Source organism: Parasteatoda tepidariorum, chromosome 2 (genome assembly GCF_043381705.1).
Source record: "Parasteatoda tepidariorum isolate YZ-2023 chromosome 2, CAS_Ptep_4.0, whole genome shotgun sequence".
Lineage (NCBI taxonomy): Eukaryota > Metazoa > Arthropoda > Arachnida > Araneae > Theridiidae > Parasteatoda > Parasteatoda tepidariorum.
The window spans coordinates 52,587,094-52,613,059 of record NC_092205.1 but is presented as its reverse complement, the minus strand read 5'-3'; the positions used below and the strand labels follow the sequence as shown (position 1 = coordinate 52,613,059).

Sequence of the window (25,966 nt, the reverse complement as noted above, 5' to 3'; positions counted from 1 at the left end):
ATTCACTTTCACAATAAGCACAAATGCTTCCCAAACACAGCAAATAACATTTTGACGCAACATTTTTTAAAATCCTTAACATTGTACATGAGTATGCCAGATTGGAAAGAATTATTTCTTTTTCCTGTAAATGAAATATAATTCACTTATTTTTCATTGGAGGAGTAAAATAATAATAATAGAGATAAAAATAAGTTTATGCCTTTGTATTAGAAAGAAAAATTAAATATTTAGCAAGCTTAAAATTTTATGGTATAAGTATTTGTTTAGTACTTCAGAAACATTTAAAACTTTTATAAAACAAGGTAAAACCATGAAAAATGTCAAATAAATGCTAAAAATCACATAAGATGAGGATTTTCATTTATGTTAAAATCAAATACTGTTTTAAACTTTCCTTACATTTTATTTTCAAACGAATTACAAAACAAATCAATGATTGAGCAATGAAGAAAATGAGAATGAATACAAAATAATAATCAGTACAATGAAGTACTGTAAAGCAGGTCTGAGATTATAGATATCACAGATTGATCTCAAAAGCACCAATACTTTTAGATAGTAAGAAATCAAGCCTTTTAGAATCTCTGCACAGTATTTTGGTAGCTTTCAAGCTGTGAATTCAGTTTCATAACTTTTCTACTCAAGTTATTACTGTGTTGTTTCAAATAGCGAATCATATCTGCCTGTTTTTCAAGAATTTCTTCCATGTAATCTTCATCTCTACAATAATAAAAAACAATTAATAAAAAAAAAGTCAAAATGAAATTTATCATACTGTTAAATAACATAATTGAAAAAAAAATGTTTTATTGGATTTTAAAAATAAAATTGCAAAATGCAGAACAAACTTAAAAATTAATTATATTTAAAATTCATGTTTTTAAAAAAATCTGATTATTTTAATATATTATTTTTTTTTAATATTTACCAGCCAAATCATCTAATAAAATATATTAACAGTACTTAATAATATTTTAAAACAATAATAAAGCTAAAATAGTTGATATTTCTAACTTAAATGTTCCAAATATTATTACTTAATAACTACAAATTAATCACTGAATCAATAAAATCAATTTCTGCGCCAGGTAAACATTCCAAAATTTTAAATACAGGAAGGTAATTTATCACTTGGATATCCAATGAAGAGTAAATTAGTTAAGATCAGAATACATTAAAGAAAAAAAAAATATTATAAGTTTATCTTTAATATAAGTAAACACTAACAACATATTTAATACATTTTAAAAGCACTTATAAGTATTCAAATAAACATCAAACTAAATTGGTATAGTTGAAATGTTTTTATTACTAGCAAAAAACATTTTACAAACAACTAATGGAAAATTATAATTTAACAGCTTAACATTACTCTTATCCATTTTAAGTCTCTAATTTTAATTATTTACTAGTCTATTTAGAAATATAATAATAATTTTCCTGCTTATTATTTCTTTGGATTAAACCTTCATCATTAATAAAATCAAGACTTTAATCAATGTTGATTTAAATCAATGATTTTTTAAAGAATCAAATGATTTAAACCACGATTTTAATTACGATTCAAATCGAGTGATTTAACTTATGCCAACCTTAATTATAATATTTAAAACATGATAACATGGTTCAAATATAGAACATGGTTCAAATATAGAATAATCTATGTTACACTATTCGAACAATGGAAGAGTTAAAAAATTTGTATGGATTATAATCAGCATTCATTTTCCAGCCTTAACAAAAAGCATTCATTCATTAAGCTTTTTTTTAAAATAAATTTTAAAAAAATTCTTAGAGGAAATTTGTTACGTCAAATTGTAATTAATGTACTTTAAAAAAATATTTTAATACATTGATTTCATTAAAATAATCTTAGATAAAGCTAAACCAAAACAAGTAAGCACATTTTCATTGTAAACTTTGGTAATTGAATCAATAAACATAATTCTTGTTCAGCTGATATGAAATTAAACAAATATAATACATTTTTCAAACACCCATTTTATAACATTCCACCTTTTTGGATAACAATACCCCCAGTTAATACAAATAGAAACAAAAATTTTTATGCTTAACAGAAAGATACATGATTAGTTGGATGGATTTTCTTGCTTGGATGATGTAATAAAAAGCAAAATGGTGTGACAATAGAAAAAGTCTTTAGCTGAATGAGACAATTGGACTGACTCATGTGTCTGCTAAGACAACTTTATCAAGAAGTTAATTTTTTACAGTTATTACCTATCTTTTAAAAAAAGAAAAAAAAATTTGGCATAGCTGCTAATATTTAAGTGTGTCTTTAAGGTAGTATTCAAGCGACAAAAAGGAACTGCAACGTTCATGAGCCATATTAACGAGGATTACAGGAAGAGTCTCAATATAATTTAAATTAAGACTTAGTGTAAGGAAGTATAATGGTTCGTGGTGATTTTAAAAATCAAATAGAGCTTTGTATCTCATTTATGCCAAACAACTTCCTTTCTAAGATATTTGAACAATTTTAAAGTCGTCAGATACTTTTTATAAGATTTTAAAGAAAAGAAAAATTACTCATTGTTATTCCTGAACAATAATGTATCAATATAGAAAATAATTACCAGCACAAAAAACTGATTAAATTTCCAGATGTCACTAAAGATGTCACCTACCCTGATTACAATATCTTTATGCTAACTGCAATCAGGTTTTCATCCAGCATTAGTTAGTATTCACCAGACGGTGGCACGAAAAAATCCACACACTTCTGACTACAAACCAGCAGGGAACTACCTTTCTGCATGTAAAATAGCTCAAGCCTCTATGTCAGAAGGGAGATTCCTTCACCAGGGTTGTCAGAGATAGTAATTTTTAGGGACCATAGAAAATTAAACAGCTCTTAATGCTCCGAAAGTGTTGGGATTTTGTAATGAAATATTTTAGGTTTGTATTAATATTATTTTTTTAAAATTTAGTAATGAGAGTGTTTCAATTTTCACTTGCGAGTCATTTATTACTTCAAAATCAATGTAATAGCCCTACTAAAATAATCAGTTTTCCCATTGTTTAAAATTTGCTCGCAATCGCAATAATCTTTTCCAATAATTGTTGTGCTTGTTAATTGTTTGAGCTTTAGTAAGCACTTATAATTTATTTGCCTAATTAGAACAGAAAGAACCAGAAATAAGAGAATGATTATTATTCGACTTAGTAACTTTTTTTTATATTTTTCTGTACAATAATGAAATACATTTTCTAAATTATTTAAATTCATATTATTTTAAGACTAATAAACAAATACTAATGAAAAGTTAAAATTAATAAAAGTTATAATGATATTAAGCTGTACATTTATCTCTTATTTAACGATATTTTTATTATGTTCTCTTTTGATTATAAGGATATTTAATGTACAAATCGTTAATTATATATTTGTTTAACTATTATTGAGCTACATATAAAAGTAAAAGAAAGATGAAATATTTTTGCAACAGCCCGCTGTGGGCAAGAGGGGAATCATGGAGGTTAAGGCAAAGAATATGGAAAGGAGAAGAAGTCCAGCTCTTCGAATAGTAACTAACATGGGAAACTGCTCGGTGCAGTATGCTAAACCAGAAAAACAACTTAACAGGGTGAGCAACATTTAGCAGAGCATCAGCATCATTTGTACTAAGATCCAACACAGGTGCATACGAAGTAAAGTCACTGTGAGGATGTATGTCACCGGTGAATTCTCCTCCACGTATGGTTGGATACGCTGCACCACCATTTTATTTGTTCTTACCATGTCAAAATATGTTAGTAGATTTAAACAATGTGGATGGCATAAATATATTTTCATAGAAATATCTTAAATACTGTTTACCAATAGTGTAAAATTGCAGCATAAATTAATAACAAACAATAAGAGAAAACTTATTTCCTCCTCAACCCCAGTAGTGGTTGGCGCACCTAAATGTTGTTTGTGGCAGTAGGCATTGTTCATAGTGCTTTACTTCTTAGACTAATAGGTATTTAACTTATTTTGTCATTTTAGCCATTTTTGCTACACATTTTGTTAAATAAAGAGTGAATATTCAATAAAATTAATTAAGTTTACACTCAATGTATGCAATTAAAATAATGAATAGTAAATAATTGTTTACAACTCTGAAGCAATAAAAATTAACTTTTCACATTATTTTTAAATAACCTCTTCAATGGAATATATTTCACGAGATCTTCACTTATAGTATTTTAAATTAGGTTAAACTTTCAAAAATAACTATATGGATGAAGTTGCAATGGTAATCTAAAAAAGTGAATGTCTAAATTTTGCCATTTAGTAAAATACTTTCCCCTGCATAAAGTATGAGCAATTGTGTGAACTAACTTTGGGGAAGACCACAAAATGCTTATATGACACTATTTCAACACAAACCATATGTACTTTTCATTTATTATTTTTTTTAGTCATAATGTTGAAGCTAATTTTTGTGTACTTTACATCATAGCCCATGTGTGATAAATACAAAATTGGCAATAGCATAGCTGCCAATATGGATAGAAAAAAATCCAGTAGATTTTATGAAATATAAATTTCATGATGATTGATGCATAATGCACTAAATATTTTACACATAGGGAAATTTTAGGGATTTTTATAGTCATCAAAATAGAAAAACTGCAATATTTTTCAGTTATGATTGACAATAAACATACATGAAATGTTATGTATTGTGTTTACTCATAATTTCGAATATTTATGAACATTTAATTCATCAATTATAGTTAAAAGATTTTTTAATTAACTTAAAGAGAGAGTTCTGATTAAAAATAACCGGAACATTTTAGATCAAAAAAGTTTTAAACTGATTTCTATAAATGAGGTTCACTTCGTTATGTATTAGTATTATCAAAATATTCTAGCAAACAAGCATCTGTACAAAAATTCCATTTCAATAGAAATTTTTTTCAGGAAACTTACTCAATTTTAGGGAATTTTCTAAAATGCACAAAAATCAGTAGTCAACTGGAAAATCCAGTAAAGTTGGCAGCTATGCAATAGCATAATCACACAACTATTACAGACATTCTAATGGTAGAAACATTTGTATCTTATATATAAAGCATGACATATAAGTTTAGCATAAAAATAACTAAAGACAAAATGAATTTTTTTTAACGTATATTATACTTAAAAATACTTCGTATACAGACAATGATCTCATAAAAATCAATCGTAATTTTCTCACCATAATAAAAATGAAAAAGATGATCGTTGCATAATATCAAAAAAAAAAATAAATAATAATAAATGCTTAAAATGTCAAGGCTTCCTTAAGGTTCCCCCCACTTCCCAAATGAGACTGTCAGGGGTCATCTAATTGATGCACGGTTGTTGCTGAGTACTCTCAGCCTTAGGCTATAGAAAATGTTTTGAGTATTGAATATTTTCACATAATCAATAGTACAAATTCATTCAAGATACTTGAATAAATTTGTAATAGCAAAAAAAAAAAGAAATCATTTGAGACTACTTAAAAAAAAGGAAAAGAAAAATGAAATACATTTGATCAATTTGCATTTTAGCATTAGTTTGAATTACGGTAACACAAATTAGTAATAGTTACAAATTTTCACTATTTAAAAAAATTAAAATAAATAAAATTTCTGACTGTGAAGTTATAATCAGTGACAGGCACTCCTTTTCAGTTTTACTGTTATTTTTTTGTTTTTTGTCATGGAAATCAATAATTACGAAAAAATATTGTTAAATCTGATACGAAGCATTTAAAGAATTCTAAAAAAATATAAGAAAAGCATTGCATTCATTTAAAATAAATGAAAATTTGAGTGAGACTACAATTTTATGGAGATGTTATTATAGATTTATTAAGCGATAACATTTCCCCACATACTGTAATAACTCTCTTTTATAAAGTAAATGATGAAATGACGAGCGTTTGTTGACAGTTCCTTAAATTTGGGAGTTCTTATTGGATAGATTTTTAAAAGTTGGTTACTTAAAATGATAAAAAAATATAAACATATAGTAAAGAAATTAACTGTAAATTCAAGAATTAACTGTAAAAAAGTTTTTAATAATTCTAAAATCTTAACAGTTACTTAACAGTTTATTTTATTAATTCTAAAATTAAACAGTTTTTTATAATTCTAAAATCTTAAAAATAAATCAATAATAAAGTATTTTCATAAGGAAAAAATTAATACTATCATATTCAACTTTTTAAAAATCTACATAAAAGTCTATGACTAATTTTAAAGTAAAATAAAAAACTTAACTTTTGGTTTAAACGGCAATGCATTCTTTAAGTAGACATTTATACACATAACCATAAATATAAAATAAAAATATTCTCATCTTACCTAAATCCTACTTCATTGGTGGGAGCATATGATTGAACATAACTTATTAAAAGGTCATCCTGCTGGACATCGGGAATAGCTTTACTTTTATTAAACTGGATTACAATATCTGTTAAAAGATTTAAACATTAAAAAAAAAAAAATCACATTTACAGGAATTTTTTCTTTTAATTATCAAAATCCAAATAAAAACCTTTATCAAGAAAATCAACAATGCAACTTTGAATCCCAAATAAATAGTTACGAGCCCTAATAAAATTTATAATGTATTTCAAATTATTCTAAATTTTCCAATACTAGGAGGCTTCGCCCCCTGCTCGCTAGCGCTCACCAACTCACGGAACTGCTTTTGCAGTTCATTTCGGATTGCTTCGCAATCCAATGCTCGCTCATTGGATACGTTCTTAACGTCTAGTTTTTGTAAACTTTTTTGAATACTGAAGTTCCGAAAACTTTTCACTGTAGAAAATTCTGAACCTGTACATTTCAATATTAATTTGAAATTGCAAACAGTTCACATATTTTTCTTAATCACACTATTCTAAATTTCAGTTGTTGAGAAAAGTAACTGTTGTAAGTTTTGTTTTAAAGTCTTTCCCACCCATGTTGTAAAACAATATAAAATAGTAGTCTGCCACTGAACGCCGGATGTAAAGTAAAGCTCAGATCAAATTTTTGAAGAAAAACATCTCTTCACTCCGAGCCCTTAGATATTAAAAAATTATTCTATAATTATCATATTTTATTTTTAAAACTTTTATAAAGGAGAGTTAAATTTAGGGAAAAATTAAGCAAACTAAGGCTTCAAAGCAAACTAAGGTTTAGTTCATTATGGATTGAGTAATATTCTTTTAACTATAAAAATTTCACAATTGAAAATTATGTATTAATTTTGACATACATTTATAACCAATAGCCTTTAAAGTTATTTTCATAATGAAAATAACTTTAAAGGCTATCGGCAAAAAAACTCTTAAAAATAAAATGTTTAAATAGTTTAATATCCTTCAAGCTCACAGAAAAAAATTTATTAAATTCCTTCATTCTCAGAATTTTCTACATTACATGTTTAATAAACAGAAATTGTTATAACCATTATAGACATATCTGGCGATTCTCAGCATTTTAAAATTTAAATGAAATTTCTAAGCATTGAGAGAGAACAGGATTATTTGTTCCATTTAGAATAACTCTTAAATGCATGTTCAAAGATTTTAGCCTCATCCAAAGATTGTGTGTTTGTGATCCATACAAACTAAATTTGAGATGACAGTTTGAGAAAGACAGACTTTATAATTTTCCTTTTCAAATATCTATCACATAAACAAAATTTTAGGGAGGGAGAAGGAAAATCCGAGAACTTGTTTTATGATAAAACTATTTGTTGATAAACTAAACGGTGAATTTGTGAAGGTACTGCTAAATGGTAGTAGATCTGCCTATAAATTTGTAACTTTGATGTCTGAATTTTATAAGCAGAGGAAATAACATTTTGTTATACTTTCAGAAGAGATAACGTCAAATACAAAATAACTCTCAAAGTGGAAGTATTTAAAATAAATCTTACAAGTTAGATTTCTTTTTTTTATATTATAGAATGGACTTAAATACACTAAAATGTAAATATTAAGGGGACCAGAAAGTAACGTCGTTACGACGCATTAAATATTCGTTAGTCTTAAAAACCAATTAGGTCATTTTTTCCGATCTAGCATTGAAAGATTGTTGCTAACAAGGGTGAATACATTGATTAAAAATAAAATCTTGACATCAAATGCATCGAAACGACATTACTTTCTGGTCCCCTTAATATTAACAATCTGACATTAAAGCAGGGTTCGCCAAATGGGCCCACTTTGAAAAAACCCGCCCGGGTTTTATTGGACGGGCCCACCTTGAAAAAACCCACTAGGAACGATAAGTGGGGTTTTTCAACAAAAAAAATTTTTTTTTTACTAAAACTTATTGGTTTGCATCTACTTTTATATAATTTATTGTGCAGCATAAATTTGACAAATAGAGTTGCATGATTTATATGATTAGGTTTTTAATATTAGTAAAGTAAAAGAAACTCTAATCTTCATATAATTTTATAGTAGGTACTATTGAAAACTTCAAGTGGGTTTTTTTAAAAAGTATTATTTTAATGATACTAAATCAAATAAAAATGTAAATAATATACTCTGAAAAGATCAATTTTTCAAATATAGTTGCATGCTTTATATATTAATAAACAGGTTATTATTATTAATTCATATGTTTAAAAAAATTGAAAAGAAACAATTTTTATCTTTTTTTACCAAGTGATACATTAACAAATTTAAACAGTTTTATTTTCTGGCTTTAAAAAAAAAAAAAAAATGCTAAAACTTTTTATCAGAGAACTTTTTAAAATTATTTATCTAAAAATGAAATCATTTTCCTAGGGTTAATTATTTGAAAACAAATGGGACAAGTAACTGATACTCTTTATAATTATACGTAGTTTTAATTTCACTTTCTATTAACCTTATTATAAAAACATGTAAGACCATTAAATATTTATTTCAGTTTTTTATTTAACTCAAGTCAGATGAAATTTTAGTTTTTACTGATTATAAATATTTACAGATTATAATTTTATAATAGGTAATATCCATATGTTTAATAAATATAGTAAATAAATGTGTGTGAAAACAAAAAGATTAATAAACTTGTTCCTTTTATATTACTGCATTTATATTTTATAATTCCTAATTTAAAAAATTATGAAACATAATGCACTTAACAATAAAGAAGATTCAAATAGGTAGTGATAATGCGTTATTTAAACTTAATATAAAATACATATAACCAGGGTTCCCCAAGTGGGCCCACTTTGAAAAAACCCACTTGGTGTTTTTTTACAAATTGGTTTTTTTAAATTTGATTCAAAAAGAAGTAGCTCCTAATACTATCATTGGACACATCGTTGAAGCTAACAAATATTTTAGAAATGTGCATCAAGCACATGGATGGGCAAATGAAAAAAACTGCTTGATGACCCAATGACACTAGGTGGAATTCATATTATGAGCACGTAAAAACTTTTGCCAATAATTACCATAAATATGAAGAGATTGTTCTTGAACATCAAAATGAATCTAATAATAATATGTCAAAAATATTAAATAATGTTGGGCTTTACCAATAAACTATCAATTGGGAAAAACAGATATCAATTGTTTCTTAAGCTTTAAAAAAGCTTCAATCAGAAAACATTTCAATTTCAGAAGCTGTTGAAATATGAATTAACTTACTATCGTGTGATGAATTAGAACCCCATAAACATTTTGTAAAAAGATTCAATCAGGCTGTTCAGCCACATCATTTATTAGCATATGCATCCTGGATCCCGAAACAAGGGGACAATTTTTAAATGATGAACAAGACCAATTAGCAGAAAACTGTCTTTCTAAGCGCCATCCAGAATTTCTGCCACGTGTTATGGCACTCAAAATGTCTGATCCTGAATACTTTCCAAAATCGATGATGCTTGACACTGTTATTCAACAGTTTTCATCCAAAAATGGTGGAAAATTATGGCAAAAAAAAAATAAAATAAAATAAATAAATAAAATTCCTAGCTTCCACAAAATTTCTGTCACTTCTTTTTTCTTTGCACTCAGCACCAGCATCTTCTGTCTCTATCGAAAGACATTTTTCAACTTTCGGTTTGGTGGAGAGTAAACTTCGAAATAGATTAGGAATAGATAAAGCTACAAAACTCATAAAAGTGTATCACCATCTAAGAGAAAAATGTAGACACTTTGAATCTGTTGTAGGATAATAATAATAAAGGAAAAAATGGACCTTTTTTTTAAGTTAACTCTTAACATCTGCTGACAATTTTTAACTATTTGGAGAAAGTTTATCACAATTAAAAAACAGTTAAAAATTAAAATATTACTTTTAAGATTTTTTAAATATTATTTTTAAGATTTCATTTGAATACAATTTATTTTGTTTCTTTTATTCATGTTTAAAAATATTGAAAGAAAAAAAAAAAATTCTATTGAGTGATACATTAAACAATAAACAAATTTAAAATTTTATTTTCTGATTTTAAAAAAATAAGCTATAACTTTTTATATACGCTTTTTTATAATTTTAAGACTAATTTGTCTTTTGAAACTATAAAGTTAAAATGTATCTAAAAATGCATATATTTATCTAAATATTTAAAAAAAAAAGGACAAGTAACTGATACTCTTTATAATTACGTAGTTTTAATTTCACTTTCTATTAATCGTATTATAAAAACATGGAAGACCATTAAATATTTATTCCAGTTTATTTTTTTTACAGGTAAAAGTCAGATGAAATTTTAGTGTTTACTTATACAACTCTATTTAATAAATAAAAATATTTTCACAGTAAAATTTATGAGCACTAAATGAAAAAACCCAATTTTCCCCGGGTTTTTTCAAATAAAACTCAATTTCCCCCGGGTCTTTTCAATAAAACCCATGCGGGTTGGTTTATTTCAAAAATCCCCGGGTTTTATCAAACCCTGCATTAAAGTATTAGAAAGACTGTTCTGATTGTAAATATTAATCAATAAATAAACGTGTCCATAAATATAAACAAATACAAGTCATCAAATTGGAGAAAAATAGAAGGAAAGACAGTAAAATTATTTGTAAATTAAATGTACAAATGTATTTTTAATTCTTATCAACAATTTGCTATCATAAATATAGTTGGTTCACATTCTATTTTATAGCTTAAAATTTATAAACATTTTAAAATTAATAATATTAATAAAAAAACAAAACAAATCAAACAAAACCAAAAATTTAATGCAAAATTCAAGATAGCAAGAGAAGAACGAACAGACACATTTCTGTAAATTGAAAATTTTGAATAACAAAATACAGTTTTAAAGATAATATATACTTACAAAGATATTTAAAAAGACAGGCTAAAAGGATAAAAGCTTCAATGCCAAATATAATTTGCAAATAATTATGGCAATATAAACTTCCATCAGAAGGACACCTTTTCATATCTGGACAATACTTTTGTAAGATTGATGTTACTACAATTAACAGTGTGTTTCCTAAAATATCAATGCAAACTATCAATAACTTATTTACATCATCAAAAGTGAAGCAAAATGAAAGTTAATCAAATATTAATTTAAAAATTCGATCAGAATCTTACTTTTTTTTTCTTTTTTAGCTTGAACTGTTTTAATATTTGTTACATAAGAGGGGAAATAATTTTATGGTTAAGAATGTAACAAAAAAGAAATATATATATATATATATATATTTTAATGTAATAAAGATACCGTTTCAGACTTCTTTGGCAGTCAAAAAGGCTTTAATATAAAAGCAGAAAATATTCTGAAAATTTGTGACACAGGCAATAATAATAATAATTGTTTAAAAAAATTACTGTAGCTGACACTACAGTTACAATCAAGGCCTGGATTTTGATAAGATTAATACAGTCAAACCCCGCTATAGTGAACCTTCAAGGGACCGAATTTTTGGTTCACTATAACCGGGAGTTCACTATATCTGTTCCGCAGGCAATTTAACTAATGGTTCCCAAACTCCTCCCTTTTATTACACACTATTTTAATAAANATAGTGAACCTTCAAGGGACCGAAATTTTGGTTCACTATAACCGGGAGTTCACTATATCCGTTCTGCAGGCAATTTAACTAATGGTTCCCAAAATTCCTCCCTTTTATTACACATTATTTAAATAAATGACTGAAAATAATTTTTAGTAGCGAAAAATTTGTTATTTTTCATTACTCTTCGTTTTGCTTACAAAAAAAAAAAAAAAAAAAAATTTAGTAATCTTTAGCTGATGAGCAATCCTAACAGAAAATTCATATTGATCCATCCCACGTTGGAAATATCTGCTTGGTTTGTTTAGGGATGGGAAAGTGAGATAAAAGAAGCTTATCACTAAATTCCCCTCTATAGATGGTTTTAAAAATCAGTATATGTATTAATTTTAAAGTAAAAATTTCAAAATTATTACAAAAAAAATGAAGAAAAAAATCAGTTGAAGACAAAAAAAAGTTCATTATATCCAACTTCCTCACTTTTTTGGTTCACTATATCCACAAAAAATAACATTATACGTGTATAGCAAGGCACGGGACCTAACATTTCGTTCACTATATCCGGGAGTTCACTATAGTGGGGTTTGAGTGTATAATATTTTTTTTTTCTCTCAGGGCATTTTAATAGATTTCTTTTTTCAAATTTTGAAAGCTTTTGGGTTGTTTTTGTATCTAATAAATTGGAAGTTTTCTGTTTATTAAAATTTAAATACAAAAAGAAAATCCTCAAAAGTAATATTTTTTTTTTTAAGATATAATATTTATTTTAACTTCAATGAACTTATTTTAAGCTTTAATAGAATATGCATTGCTTTGATTTATAAATGTTCACATGAATGAAAGTAATTTTAAGAAGGAAAACATTGTTTTAATTTAACACTTTTACTTAAATAACAGGGCATTTTTTGCATTTTAATGAAATTTTTACACTTAAAAAGTGTAAAAATCTAAAAAATCCCGAGTAGTCTAAAAAATCCAAAATTTGGGCTCTAATTATTATGGAAAAAATTAGTATTGTTGTTGTTGTTGTTCATTTACGTCGCACTAGAGCTGCACAATGGGCTATTGGCGACGGTTTGGGAAACATCCCTGAGGATGATCCGAAGACATTCCATCACAATTTTGATCCTCTACGGAGGGGATGGCTCCCCCGCTTCGGTAGCCCGACGACCTGCGCGCGAAGTCGAGCACTTTACGGTAGAACAGTTTAACGAGGACCAATACCGCACACCCTCGGTCCCTACGCAGACTGATCCAAGTGGTCACCCACCCGCACACTGACCGCAGCCAGTGATGCTTGACTTCGGTGATCTGCTGGGAACCGTGTCTTAACGATCAGTCCACTGCGGGACAAAAATTAGTATTGATTTGCATCATTATAATTTCTCTAAAGATTAATACAATTCTTAACATCCAGTATTAAAATGTGTATTACCACGTTAAAAGAAAATATACACAGTATATGAATCACTTACCAAGAGATGGAACAATTAAAGGTATTCTTTGCAACAGCTGTGTTTTTCTGAAGAATTCTAAGTAACCACATCTTTGTATATAATTGTGATGATAATTTCTATAACCACTAGCAATAAACAATAAACACCAGTAGCATGCATGCACACAATTCAGAATATAACAAGCATCATCTTCTGTATAATATGGCACTATAAAAGGAGAGGCTAACAAACCAATCTAGAAAACAGTAGAAAAATAATTTAAAAAAAAAAAGTATTGTTGTTTTAAAAAAGAAAAACTTAGATTAATTTTGCATAATATTACTATGCTAGGATTTAATATATTAATAAGATTAAAAAACTTGTGATAATGTAAGTAAAAGGCAAAAATGATGCTTAATCTTACAGATAAAATATGTATTTATGACGGGCAAAATTGGATTACTACAGATATTACTATGTTTTTAAAAGTGCTTTCATTTATTTAATAAGAAATATTTAAAAATTACATATCCTCCCATTTCTGAGATGTTAAGTTATGTTTACAGTTCTGTAATTAATTACTATATGAAAATACATTTAGAAGTCATTTAAATGAAAAATAAGAGCTGTTTACAAAAATGAGTAATGGGACAGTACGTAAGTACTATAAAATATATTAAAAATTAAAAAAATAAGCTAATTTTGAAGCTACACTAAAGCATTATCTTCAGAGTTTAATATAGAAAAAAACAAAACAATGAAAAACATTACAAAAAAGCAATAAAAAATAGATGAAACAAAATTCAATCAGCCAATAAGAAAGAAAAGTTATAAGACCAAAAAAAATAAATAATAAATAAATAAAAACTACAGAGGTTGGATTTGTTAAAATAATGCAATAAAAAAAATTATAATACCATCATAAGACTAGAAAACAAAAGACACATATTATAAAATTTAAAAGAAAGTGAAATTAAAACATAAAAGCTCCTTCCGGCAGAAAAGAAAAATGGTTTGATAGAAGAGTTTTTAACTGTAGATTTATTGTTTGAGTTGATATGATAGGTCTCTTAAATCTCTAAGTTTTTGTATGAAAATTTTTCAACATAATAGTAGAATTAGAATTTATAATTCTTAGATAACGATCACAGCGATATAAGAAGAAGGAAATTTTGGATTTTCAACATAATTGCTATGCTTTTTTAGTATGGATTTCAGAACGCCGCTTGTTTGAATATACAGAAAATAATATAATAGTTTGAATACAATAGAAAATAGACTATATCATAAGAAATTTAGCGAATTTCCCAAATAGTTTTTAATTTACCATTTGGGGAGGGCAAATTTCATTCATAGTAAAAAAAAATGGTTAAAACAATAGAAAAATAAATAAAAAAATAAATATAAAAACATTTTTTTTAAATAGTTTAGAATTGCAATCTTAATATAGTTGATTTTATAGAACTATTTTTAAAAAATTTATTTCATTATGCTTGATATTGAAAATAAATTAATGTAACAGAAATTTAAAAAAATCATCATCATAAAGGTTGTGTAAATTTTAAAATTTAGAATAAAGTTAAAATAAGCATAGTAAAAGTTTGTTATAGCAACTATTTTTAATAGCAGATAGAATAGCTATTATGAGCAAATAAGCATAATGTCAGAGAGAGAGAAAAAAAAGATTGAAGTGCAATGGTTTGCATCATTAATAATATGCAAACCATTGAACTTCAATCTTTGATAATATTGAATGTTGATTTCATTGATAATATTGCATCATTGATAATATTGAATGTTGATTTCAGTAGTAAGCTGTCAAGAAGGGAAATATATTAAAGACATGTATAGTGAACAAAAAACATTTTTTTTAATATGTTGCACGATTTCTAACAATAGCAGAATGCCATGGTGGTTGAATCCTAGAGTTTTTACTGAAAAATTATAATGTTTACTAAAATGTAATTACTGCGGGTATAGGCAAAAAGCACTCTTGTTCATTTTTTAAAAGAAGCTGCAACACTGACATACTTAAATGAATTTTTTTCTTCTTATTTAAATAAGAGAGTAATAACTGTTTTTAAAAATCAATCTATATGAGGAAAAGTATATCATGTGCTCAGCAAACTAATGTTGAATTATGCATCTCTCTATAATAAGTAACCTTATTTTTTAATGCAGTTAATATTTGGTTGTTACAAATATATCATAATATGTTCAAAAAAATAAATTAAAGTTAACTTTAAATTAAAGTTAACTAAAAATAAATTAAAGTAAACTTTAAATATATTAAAGTTAATAAAAATTGTAGTGAATGTTAAATAAAACAAAAGTTTTTTTAAAACAAAAAATAGTAAAACTTCATTTAAGTTCATGCAATTAAAATCAGCATAAGTTAGGTCTACAACAATTGAACTGTTCATCGACATTTATAGTAAAACTGCCGACCATTTCTCTAGAAAAGTTCCTGGGTACGTGATTATATAATATTTGCACCATCAGAAAATAGTACAATCTGGACAACATCATATATTAATAATATAAATCACAATTACCAAGCTGATCTAAAATCAGTAGAAAGAAAAAGTATAAAGATGAAAACAAATATCAATTAAAAAGTTAGAATATATAATTTATTCAAAATTGTGCACATAGAAATTTAATTAAAAGTTAGATAATACTTACAGTAAAAAGAATTTCAAATACAATAACCCATGTTATAGGTATTCGTCTATAATTAGGTTCTTCATTTGAAATTAATACACTTGATACTAGTGATGCCTCATCATTTTCATCAAAAAATTGAGGAGAGTTTGAATTGAATGATTGTCCCTAAAAAATAAAAAAAAGTTATAACTTTCATGTATGTTAATATGTTATAAAAAATATTATTCCAAGCGATAAAAATGCTTATTTACATAGTGCAACATAAAAGAAAATAATTTAAAGAACATAAATGCTATGAAGTTATTTTTATGATATCTTGGTAATGTTCATGGGTGTTTTTGTCAACTATGAAAGAAATTTGCCATGTCATCCCTGTTTTGTTCACATACTAAAAGTTAGATTATTGAATTGGGATATGACTATAGGTTTACTTATTCTATAGTTTTCACCATAAATTTTACAAGTTAAACAGCTAACAAGGGAAACTAGGGAAGTGTGACTCGCCAATTTTGAAATAAACTAGTGGGATGTATGTCTTATAAGGAATAATTTGAAGGGGCAACATTCGTTTCGGCCCATAGAAGGTTCTGTGAGAGATAAAAAATAATTTAATATACAGAAAAATCGGTATTTTATTACTTCAATGCATACTATTAGTTATTGTAATTGTCTCATAATCCAATTAATTTATAATAAATTGGATAATTAATTAATTTGCTAATTAATAAATTAATCAAAAATTAATTAATTATTAATTAACTATTGATTAATTATTAATTAATTATTAATTAATTATTTGATTTGAAATTACGTACACCAATTAATTTGGAAAGTTTTTCGAAAAAAAAAATTCAAAAAATTTGGTGTCAATTATTTTTTTAAATTAACCTAAAAAGGTTTTTCTGAAAAACTACAGATGTATAAAATTTTCGAAATCAATTTTGACAATAAATATGCATTATTTAGTACGTGAAAGTACCACAAAATTAATTGGAGTAGGAGGCAATTATAATAACTAATAGTCTGCATTGAAGTAATAAAATACCGATTTTTCTATACATTGAATTATTTTTTATCTCTCACAGAACCTTCTATGGGCCGAAACGAATGTTTCCCCCTAAAGTTATTCCTCATAAGGCATACATCCCACTAGTTTATTTCAAAATTGGCGAGTCACACTTCCCTAGTTTCCCTTGTNTAAACAGCTAAGTGTCTTTTTTCTTTTTGAAAGTCTTGTTAAACTGAACCATAATAAAGAAAAATATTTTGGCATTCTCAGCTTTATAATAAATTAAGCCAATTATCAAATTAAAGGAATAACATTGAGATAAATATTTTTTGGTATTAACCTTTCCCATTACAACTAAAAATTTAATGCATATTTCTCACGGTGACATTGTCACAGAACTTTACAGAGTCTTGCAGAAAGATTTTTCTTTTAGGAAGTAAAAAATTTTGGTTTGCTTTTCTGTAGAAATTTAAACTTAAAATTTGAATCACACATTTAAATAATCACTTTTTGAAGTGTTCAATCGCCGTTATCGTAAATCCTCTTTTAACAGTATTTTAGGCAGTTATCGACATTGATTTTCACATTATCGATATTAGAATTAAAAAAATATTAAGGAATCGGTTGGATAGCTAAAAAATTTATATTGTTTTTCTGTTTATGTAAACACACCATTTTTTTTTAACCTGAAATTAGTAACAAGCATGCTTGTTATTATTGAAAGTATCTTGCAGAAAGACATTTAGTGCTAGAGAGTTTTGTTGCAGAAAACAGGAAATTTTTTTCCACAGGGCACATTTTTTAGTTCTGAAGTAACTGTATGTGCCTGTGATGCACATACCTCACAACACTGAATTACTTTGGAACGTAGATACCATAATAAGAAGGGATGTAAATGTCCTTGCAAAATATTTTAAGGTAATTATTTTAACTAATTTAAGTCTTTATCTTCTAACAGCATGGGTATAAGATCACCATGTAAGTAGCAATTTAAAAAAACACATTTCTCTTTTAAGTACATCATATTATTCGTAGTCACCTCCTTTACAGTTCAAAATTATTTTTATATCTCTTTATTTTCTTGCATACACCATCTAAAGAACTACCCTTTAAATCACTGGTTGTGTGATAAAAAACATCAATGAAATAACAAGACTAAACTAAAAGATTAATTTTTAAATTATGCAAACAATTTCATAAGCAACAACGGCAGCCATCTAGCAGAATATTTCCAAGTTTATTCCAAAAACAGATCATCACCAGGATTTGACATGTTTTTTTTCTTTAAAATTAAATTGAGATTTCACTGATTGAAATATATCATACCAAGTTGAAGAACATGAATTTTTTATATTTTATCAATGTCAGCTAAATTAAAAATGTAAGAATCTCAATTTAAGAAAAGAGGTTGAGATACAGGTTTGTGGACTCCTCAATTAAATGAAATAGTGAAATTTATGGATTTTTCTGCTAAACTACTTATTATGTTTTGCATGATTTTCCTTAACATTCCATTTTAAAAATTCCAAACACAAAAAAATAAAAATCTTTTCAGCAAAACGTAGCATTAAATATCTCTAAGTGGGGAATATTTCTGTATTGTGATCTGTCGAGCAAACTACAAACGGCAAATGGATTTCAAACTTACAAATTCTTTAAAAAAAAAAAAAAAAACAATATGTAGATACTTTCTGTTTAATATATATGAAGAAAAATTGCACATCATAGAAAAATTTTTACTTTGACTTAAAAGAAATTAAATTTTTCTTTATTTTAAAATTTTTTTCTTTCACAAAAGAGAGTGTGCATTAATTATATCACAAGCAATATGAAATATATTAATAATTGTTCTAAATTACTATTCTAAAATAAAGAAAAAAGTAAACACCAGAGATGTTACTCAGCTGCTAAAAGGGAAATAATTAAAAATGCATTAAAAAAAAAAGAAATATAGCTTCATTAGTAGTACCAGAAGCGAAATTTCGTAAGCAACTTTGCAGTAACAAGCAAAAAAAAACTTTAAAAAAAAATTAAAAAAAACCACATCAAAGTGTAGAGCAAACTAGATTTAACTAGATCTAGAAACATTTATAGCCTCTCTACAGCTCTATATTTTAAAATTTATTCCAAGTACATTAGCTGGGCAGAAACACTTGAAAATTTCAGTTCACATAAATTAATAAATAGCAACTACTGCATGGAAATACTTCTCTGCTTTTCATTGATTTGATAATTTCAAAAGATAGTGGGAAACTACAGATGTAGATCCTTAGGTTTTTAGTGAATTGAAATAACGACGGGGAGTTATAAAAACTTAATCTTAGAATATAAACTCAAAATATAATAAGTACTAAATAAATAATAGTTAGAAGTTGAAGTGATAAAATGAAAATTTTGTAGAAACAAATGAACATTTTATATTATTCTATGCTTGATAGGTAGAATAAATTCTATTTTATTAGCATTATTAAAACTCTGCTAACTAAAAAGAAAAACTTACTCCCCCGACACTTCTGACATCCTTTCCTAAACTAACCATGCCTTCTAATTAGGATATATGAAGCAAAAGAATGACAATTAATGAGACATAATCAAACTAGGATGACACATTGTTTACAATTTTCATTTTTATTTTCCTTTTTCAAATCACGTTATAGAATCTATCGATTAAGAGATTGTCAATTTTGATATTTAATCGAAGCGATGTTATTTTTTTCACTGTATCAGATTTTTATTTAAGATCTGTTCTTGCTGCAAGGAATTCTAACATTCCTTCTCCGACCGTAGAGAATGGGAACCCGATTGGTGAGTTTCGCAAGGAAGAATATGTTAGACCTATCAGTTTATCATTTTACTGAATGCAGCGAGATGGTCTTTTACACGAATGCTAATTATAAGAGACTGTACGCTATTCTCAAATGGAATCGAACCTAAAAGTCATTTGCACATGCGCTTGCAATTTCTTTTCTTCTAAACATTCTCACATGAAGTGAGAATGGCCCCTAAGGAACTTCATAAGCAATTAGCGCATTTGCAAAAGGAGCATTCTTACCAAACACGATTGCCGCACCTCCGATCACCGCCCAAAGGGAAGAAAAAAGGAATCTGATTGTTGAAGTTTTTTACGGGAAAATATATTTCAGCAATCAGATTCATATACTTCCTCGACAACGACTGGAGGTACAGCGACCATATTTGGTGAGAATGCTTCTTTAGACGCTCATCTGAACAGGAAGCAAGGAACACTACTCAAATTTATCTTTTGTGACGTAGCAAAGTTAATTGGTAACCGATCATAAAGTTAAAGCGCAAATATTTTCCTTACAAAGCCGTCTCTTTTGCTCCGAATCGAAACGAAACCCGGTTTTAAAGCGTGTAAATAAATTTTCCCTTTCTCAAACGTACACTAAGACCAGATTGTTACGTAAAAACCTGCTTTCACCAATAAGTAAGCTTAAACTTTCGAAAAATTAGATTAGGAAAGCTCAGGTGTACCTTTAATGGTTCCGCATTGGACTGATCGTTAAGACGCGGCTCCCAGCAGATCACCGAAGTCAAGTATCACTAGCTGCAGTCAGCGTGCGGGTGGGTGACCACTTGGATCAGTCTGCTTAGGGACCGAGGGTGTGGGATATTGGTCATCGTTAAACTGTTCTACCGTAAAGTTCTGGTCTTCGCATGCAGGTCCGTGGGCTATCGAAGAAGGGATTCCATCCCCTCTGTAGAGGATCCATATTGTGATGGCATGTCTTCGGATCATCCTCAGGGATGTTTCCCAGTCCATAGCCAATAGCCCATTATGCAGCTCTAGTTCGACGTAAATGAACTAAACAACAAAAACAACCTCTAGAAAGCTTAAATCTGTTACTGGAAATAAGGTATTGTACGCAACAGAGTTACAGGATAAAAATGATCAGCAGACATTTTTTAGAACACTCATTTTTTATTATTATTTTTTGATCTGTTGCCATTCGCAACTCTCATAAAAGTAATATGAATAGTCATGTGACATATGATGTTCCTACNGCTTCGATAGCCCGACGACCTGAGCGCGAAGTCGAGCACTTTACGGTAGCACAGTTTAACGAGGACCAATACCGCACACCTTCGGTCCCTACGCAGACAGATCCAAGTGGTCACCCACCCGCACACTGACCACAGCCAGTGATGCTTGACTTCGGTGATATTGGCGCATTTGCAACAGGAGCATTCTCACCAAACGCGGTTGCCGCACCTCTGATTACCGTCCAAAGGGAAGAAAAAAGGAATCTGATTGTTGAAGTTTTTTACGGGAAAATATATTTTAGCAATCAGATTCATATACTTCCTCGTCAACGACTGGAGGTACAGCGACCATATTTGGTGAGAATGGTTCTTTAGGCGCTCATCTGAACAGGAAGCAAGGAACACTACTCAAATTTATCTTCTGTGAGGTAGCAAAGTTAACACGTAACTGATCATAAAGTTAAAACGCAAATATTTTCCTCACAAAGCCGTCTCTTTTGCTCCGAATCGAAACAAAACCCGGTTGTGAAGAGTGTAAATAAATTTTTCCTTTTTCAAACATACACTAAGAACAGTTTGTTACGCAAAAACCTGTTTTCACCAATAAGTAAGCTTAAACTTACGAAAAGTGCTTTAGTGGTCCCGCAGTGGACTGATGGTTAAGACGCGGTTCCCAACAGATCACCGAAGTCAAGAATCACTAGATGCAGTCAGTGTGCGGGTGGGTGACCACTTGGATCAGTCTGCTTAGGGATCGAGGGTGTGGGATGTTGGTCATCGTTAAAGTGTTCTACCGTAAAGTGCTCGACTTCGCATGCACGTCCGTGGGCTATCGAAGCAGGGGTTCCATCTCCTCTGTAGAGGATCGAAATTGTGATGGCATGCCGACGGATCATCCTCAGGGATGTTTCCCAGACCATCGCCAATAGCCCATTATGCAGCTCTAGTTCGACGTAAATGAACTACAACAACAGCAACCTTTAGATACATGTTACTGGAGATAAGGTATAATAAAACCGGTTGAAGTGAAGTAGGTAAGTAGCTCGAGCTTTGGTAGCTCGACCACCTGCGTGCGAAGTCAATTACTTTATGGTAGAACAGTTTAACGAGGGCCGATACTGCGCACCATCGCTCCATACGCAGGCTGATCAAAGTGGTCCTCCACCTGCTTACTGACAGCAGCCAGCGATGCTTGACTTCGGTGTTCGACTGGGAACCGTGTCTTTACGATCAGTCAGTTTATCATCCTCTGCGGAACTAGAACCGGTAGAACCTCTTTCCTTGCTTTGGAGATAACCTTACATAATACCCTTACAAACAAAAAATTATATTAAAAGGGCCCTATCTTCCAACAGATTTCTCTCCTATCTATTAAATCCATATTTTCCAGATTGGTAACATTCTCACTCAATATTTTGAGGGTATAAATACTAATTCAAATTTGTCAAAAAATAGTATGTTTATTTAGAGTAAGTATGTTTTTGTGTTTGATTTCGTAATTTAAAATATGATCGGAACAATATAGTTTATAAATAGAGCGTTGGGCTTTTGAAGCATCAAGATTGAGTTTAAGTAACTGAAAATACGATCATTAAATTGAAAGTTATTAGAGTTGATTGTTTTTCTTTTAATTTAAATTTTACGCATTGAACTACGAAAATAGGGATATTTATTAAAAAATCTGTATTTAGAATTTAATTTAAATGATGAATCATTCGAAATTAAATTTTGAAATTGTTATTAAAATTTTTATTAACTTCTTTATTTGAATTTTCAACTTTCGAACAGATTCAAATATTTTTAATTTAGAATACAAATTGGCTTTATTGTGTAGAGAGGATTTGGTGGGGAGAGTTTTTGTAAATTTATTAAAAAAAGGTTATTAATCATTATTTTAAACATAACGCGTATTTTTTTTAAATAAAAATTTGAACGATTATCTTCATTTTGAAGGATATATAAGCTAATTAGAGCGCATATCTTCATTTGTTTTTTTTTTTAAAAAAAATGTCTTTATCAACACTAGTTTCACGACGTAGGGCTTCTTTGGATAGGCCTTAAAACTTACTGTTTAATCTATTGTTAGTTATAAAAAAGCAAATAAAATCAAAATGGAACTAATTTTAGTCTAAAAATACAGTCCTGAGTAAATAATCTTAAAAATCTTTTTAATAATTAATGCCAGAGCCTAATAAACACATCAATTTCAACTTCTTCCATTTTAAGGGGAAATCTTCCTTGAATATTTAAATTGATAATAAATGTTACTATTTAATATCTCCTTTTTGGTAAAATAGAGCTGATCTACATTTATTTAGCCCACACAATATTAAGCAATTAAAACAAATATATAAGATATGATGAAAGCGTGAGAAAATTTTGAAATGATTGCCAAATTGAGCTAATTTTGCTTGCCTTAATTATAAATACACCAACTCTACAAATATTGCAGTAATGTACAGTTTCCATTCCTCGAAACATATATTGTATCAGGGTACAGTTCTTTGAAAACTTTTAATAGCAATAATGAAAAGGAGTCAAAGTTCGATGATCTGATAAATGTGTGCTCACCATCATACTGTATTTTGAATAAAAAAAGTACTGCAGGCGAATTAAGGTCTACTAGATCTCTAAACATTTAAGAGGTATTTTAAATGACAAATTATTGCTGACATTGAAGTAAATTTACTACCACTAAAATGTTGTTAATTTTGACGTGTCCACATTAACCCTACCAGTGTGTGCCCAGACTGGTTAGTTCTTTCAAGCTCATTTTCTGTTAATTAAATAAAGGTATATAAAAAATGACTCGTAAAATATTTGATAAGCATATTCATTCATAAAGAAATAGCTCCTATTTCTAAAAATGATGAATAAAGCTAAGGTTGCAGTTAAAACAAAAATTAAGAAGTTACTTTTCAACCATAAAAGCTTTATTTATTTGCAACATAATTATTTACTGTTTTGCCTTAAAACCAGATATGAAAGTGTTACAGAATTTCGTGCCTGTGTCATAATTTACAGAGATGTTTTGAATGATAAATAATGGAAATATTCCATTTGTTTACGCTAGCCCCATGCGGTTTCTAATTTCATTTGGCCACGGAATCTTTAATGATTGATTCTCGTTTAGCAGAACCCCAACTATATTGATCAAAGAGAGACTACTTATTATTTTGAAAGTGGAAATAAGCAATATTTTTTTCATTACTCATTGGTGATAGATTTAAAATTAGGCTTAACGTCAGGGAGTTATATTCACATTTCAGAAACGGCATCTAGTTTAGTTCTGAATTTGAATTCGGTGCATGCATAAACTGAAAATGAATAAAATAAGCTGAATAATTTTTTCTTTTGAAGCAAAAACGAAAGGAAGAGAACTGTTATAAAAGTTGAGTTCTCTATAATTGAATTTAGTTTCATTTTGGACTGAAAAAAATTTATTGAAAATATTAATGCAGTTTTTTCCTAATTGCATATCCTTTTAATAATTTAATCAATATAATGCTTTTTTTCCCTTTAGCTTTTAGCTTAAAAAAATTAATAAAATAACTGAATGATTAAAGAAGGGATATAAATTTTGCTACAGTCTCAAATAACCATAAAGCACGTTTCATTTTTGGTTAAGTAAAGTCTTTCGGAGTCCCTGCAACCGTCCTATGGAACCCTGTAGAATCATATTATTGGATTCTATGGAACATCACGGTTCCCAAGTGATGTTCCATAAAACCCACCACTTATCAACATCACTTATGAATCAATAAAAAAAATTACAATTTTTAAATAAAAACATGCGTTTTCTATAAAATTTGCTCTAAAGTGTGAATTTAGGAACCTTCTATATCATCTGTAAAAAAGTAAAAAATAAAAATTTAGTTTAATATACAACATTTAAGTATTATTTTTAGAATCCTGATTTGCCACTCAATATCAAATTTCCTGGTAATGTTTTTGTGGCTCTTCACCTTAAAGCACGTTCCAGTTTGAGGTAAGAATCAATTTACTTATAATGCACAAAAAAACTATTTATGAACGAGGAAGAATGCGCCGGATGTTTTGGTGGGAGTGACATATTCCGGATTTCCCTTTCGTTTTTCTCATAAATGGGGAGAATTTTTTGGGGAATTGTGAGAGGTCTGGTTATTGTCAAATGACAAAAAACAAACAATTTTCTTTCGTACCTTTAGCCTTGAATTGCTATTATTGCAGCAGATTGCTGTCTAGTTAATAAGTAGAATAGCGTGAAATTTGCTCCACGTGAAGACATTGTGTGAATGCGTGGGATGTTAGCGAAACAAACAGGACCTGACATGATAATTATGTTTTCTCTTTATTAATAAGGGAAATTTATTCGCTGCAAAACTGACTATTTTTTATTGTTATTATTTAACATACAATTGAACTATTTGGTTTTCTTTTTATAATTTTTAGTTCATCTCAACTGACGTGCTAAAACTTTTTTTTTTATCAATTACTGTACATTTAAATTGACTACGGCTATCTGATTGTATTTTCTAATCATTTATCTTACATCTAGTTTGGTTGAGCTGTTTATCTGATTTTCATTATAATGTTTATCAGACATTAATACTGATTATTTAAATTTCTTTCTTTCTTTTTTTTAAAATCATTTTTAGCTCTTCTGATCATTTATAAGTTATTTCTTCATGCTGTTTGATTTTTTTCCCAATCGTGCATTGCTTGAACTAACTATTTGATTTTTTTTTGCGCATTTCTCGTCCATTTAAACTCACAATTTTCTTAATTATTTTTTTCTTAATCAAATACTAAGCATGTAACTACTTGATTTTTTTAAAATCATTCATCGTAGACTCGCATTGATTATTTGACTTTTTAAATAATTTATAGTACATTTGAAATAACAATTTCCTTAT

General features: G+C 28.2%; 1 protein-coding gene across 1 annotated transcript; it reads right to left on the bottom strand.

The window, feature by feature from the left end:
- Positions 1–385: 385 nt before the first annotated feature.
- LOC107446307 (transmembrane protein 192) lies at positions 386–19,786 on the bottom strand. Its single transcript, XM_016060918.3, has 6 exons — positions 19,567–19,786; positions 16,076–16,222; positions 13,430–13,646; positions 11,270–11,428; positions 6,349–6,457; positions 386–723 (listed from the first exon to the last, which is right to left on the bottom strand). The coding sequence occupies exons 1-6, from the start codon at positions 19,603–19,605 to the stop codon at positions 579–581; spliced, it is 816 nt and encodes a 271-aa protein (XP_015916404.1). The 5' UTR covers positions 19,606–19,786; the 3' UTR covers positions 386–578.
- Positions 19,787–25,966: the final 6,180 nt, after the last annotated feature.

What these genes read in the sequence shown, in the direction of transcription:
- LOC107446307 (XM_016060918.3), bottom strand. Translation starts at nt 19,605, where the DNA reads ATGGTTAGTTTAGGAAAGGATGTCAGAAGTGTCGGGGGA. An exon ending in ATGTCAGAAGTGTCGGGGGA is followed by an intron (nt 16,223 to 19,566) that starts GTAAGTTTTTCT and finishes TTTATTTTTTAG; the next exon opens with GGACAATCATTCAATTCAAA. An exon ending in TATTTGAAATTCTTTTTACT is followed by an intron (nt 13,647 to 16,075) that starts GTAAGTATTATC and finishes ACTGTTTTCTAG; the next exon opens with ATTGGTTTGTTAGCCTCTCC.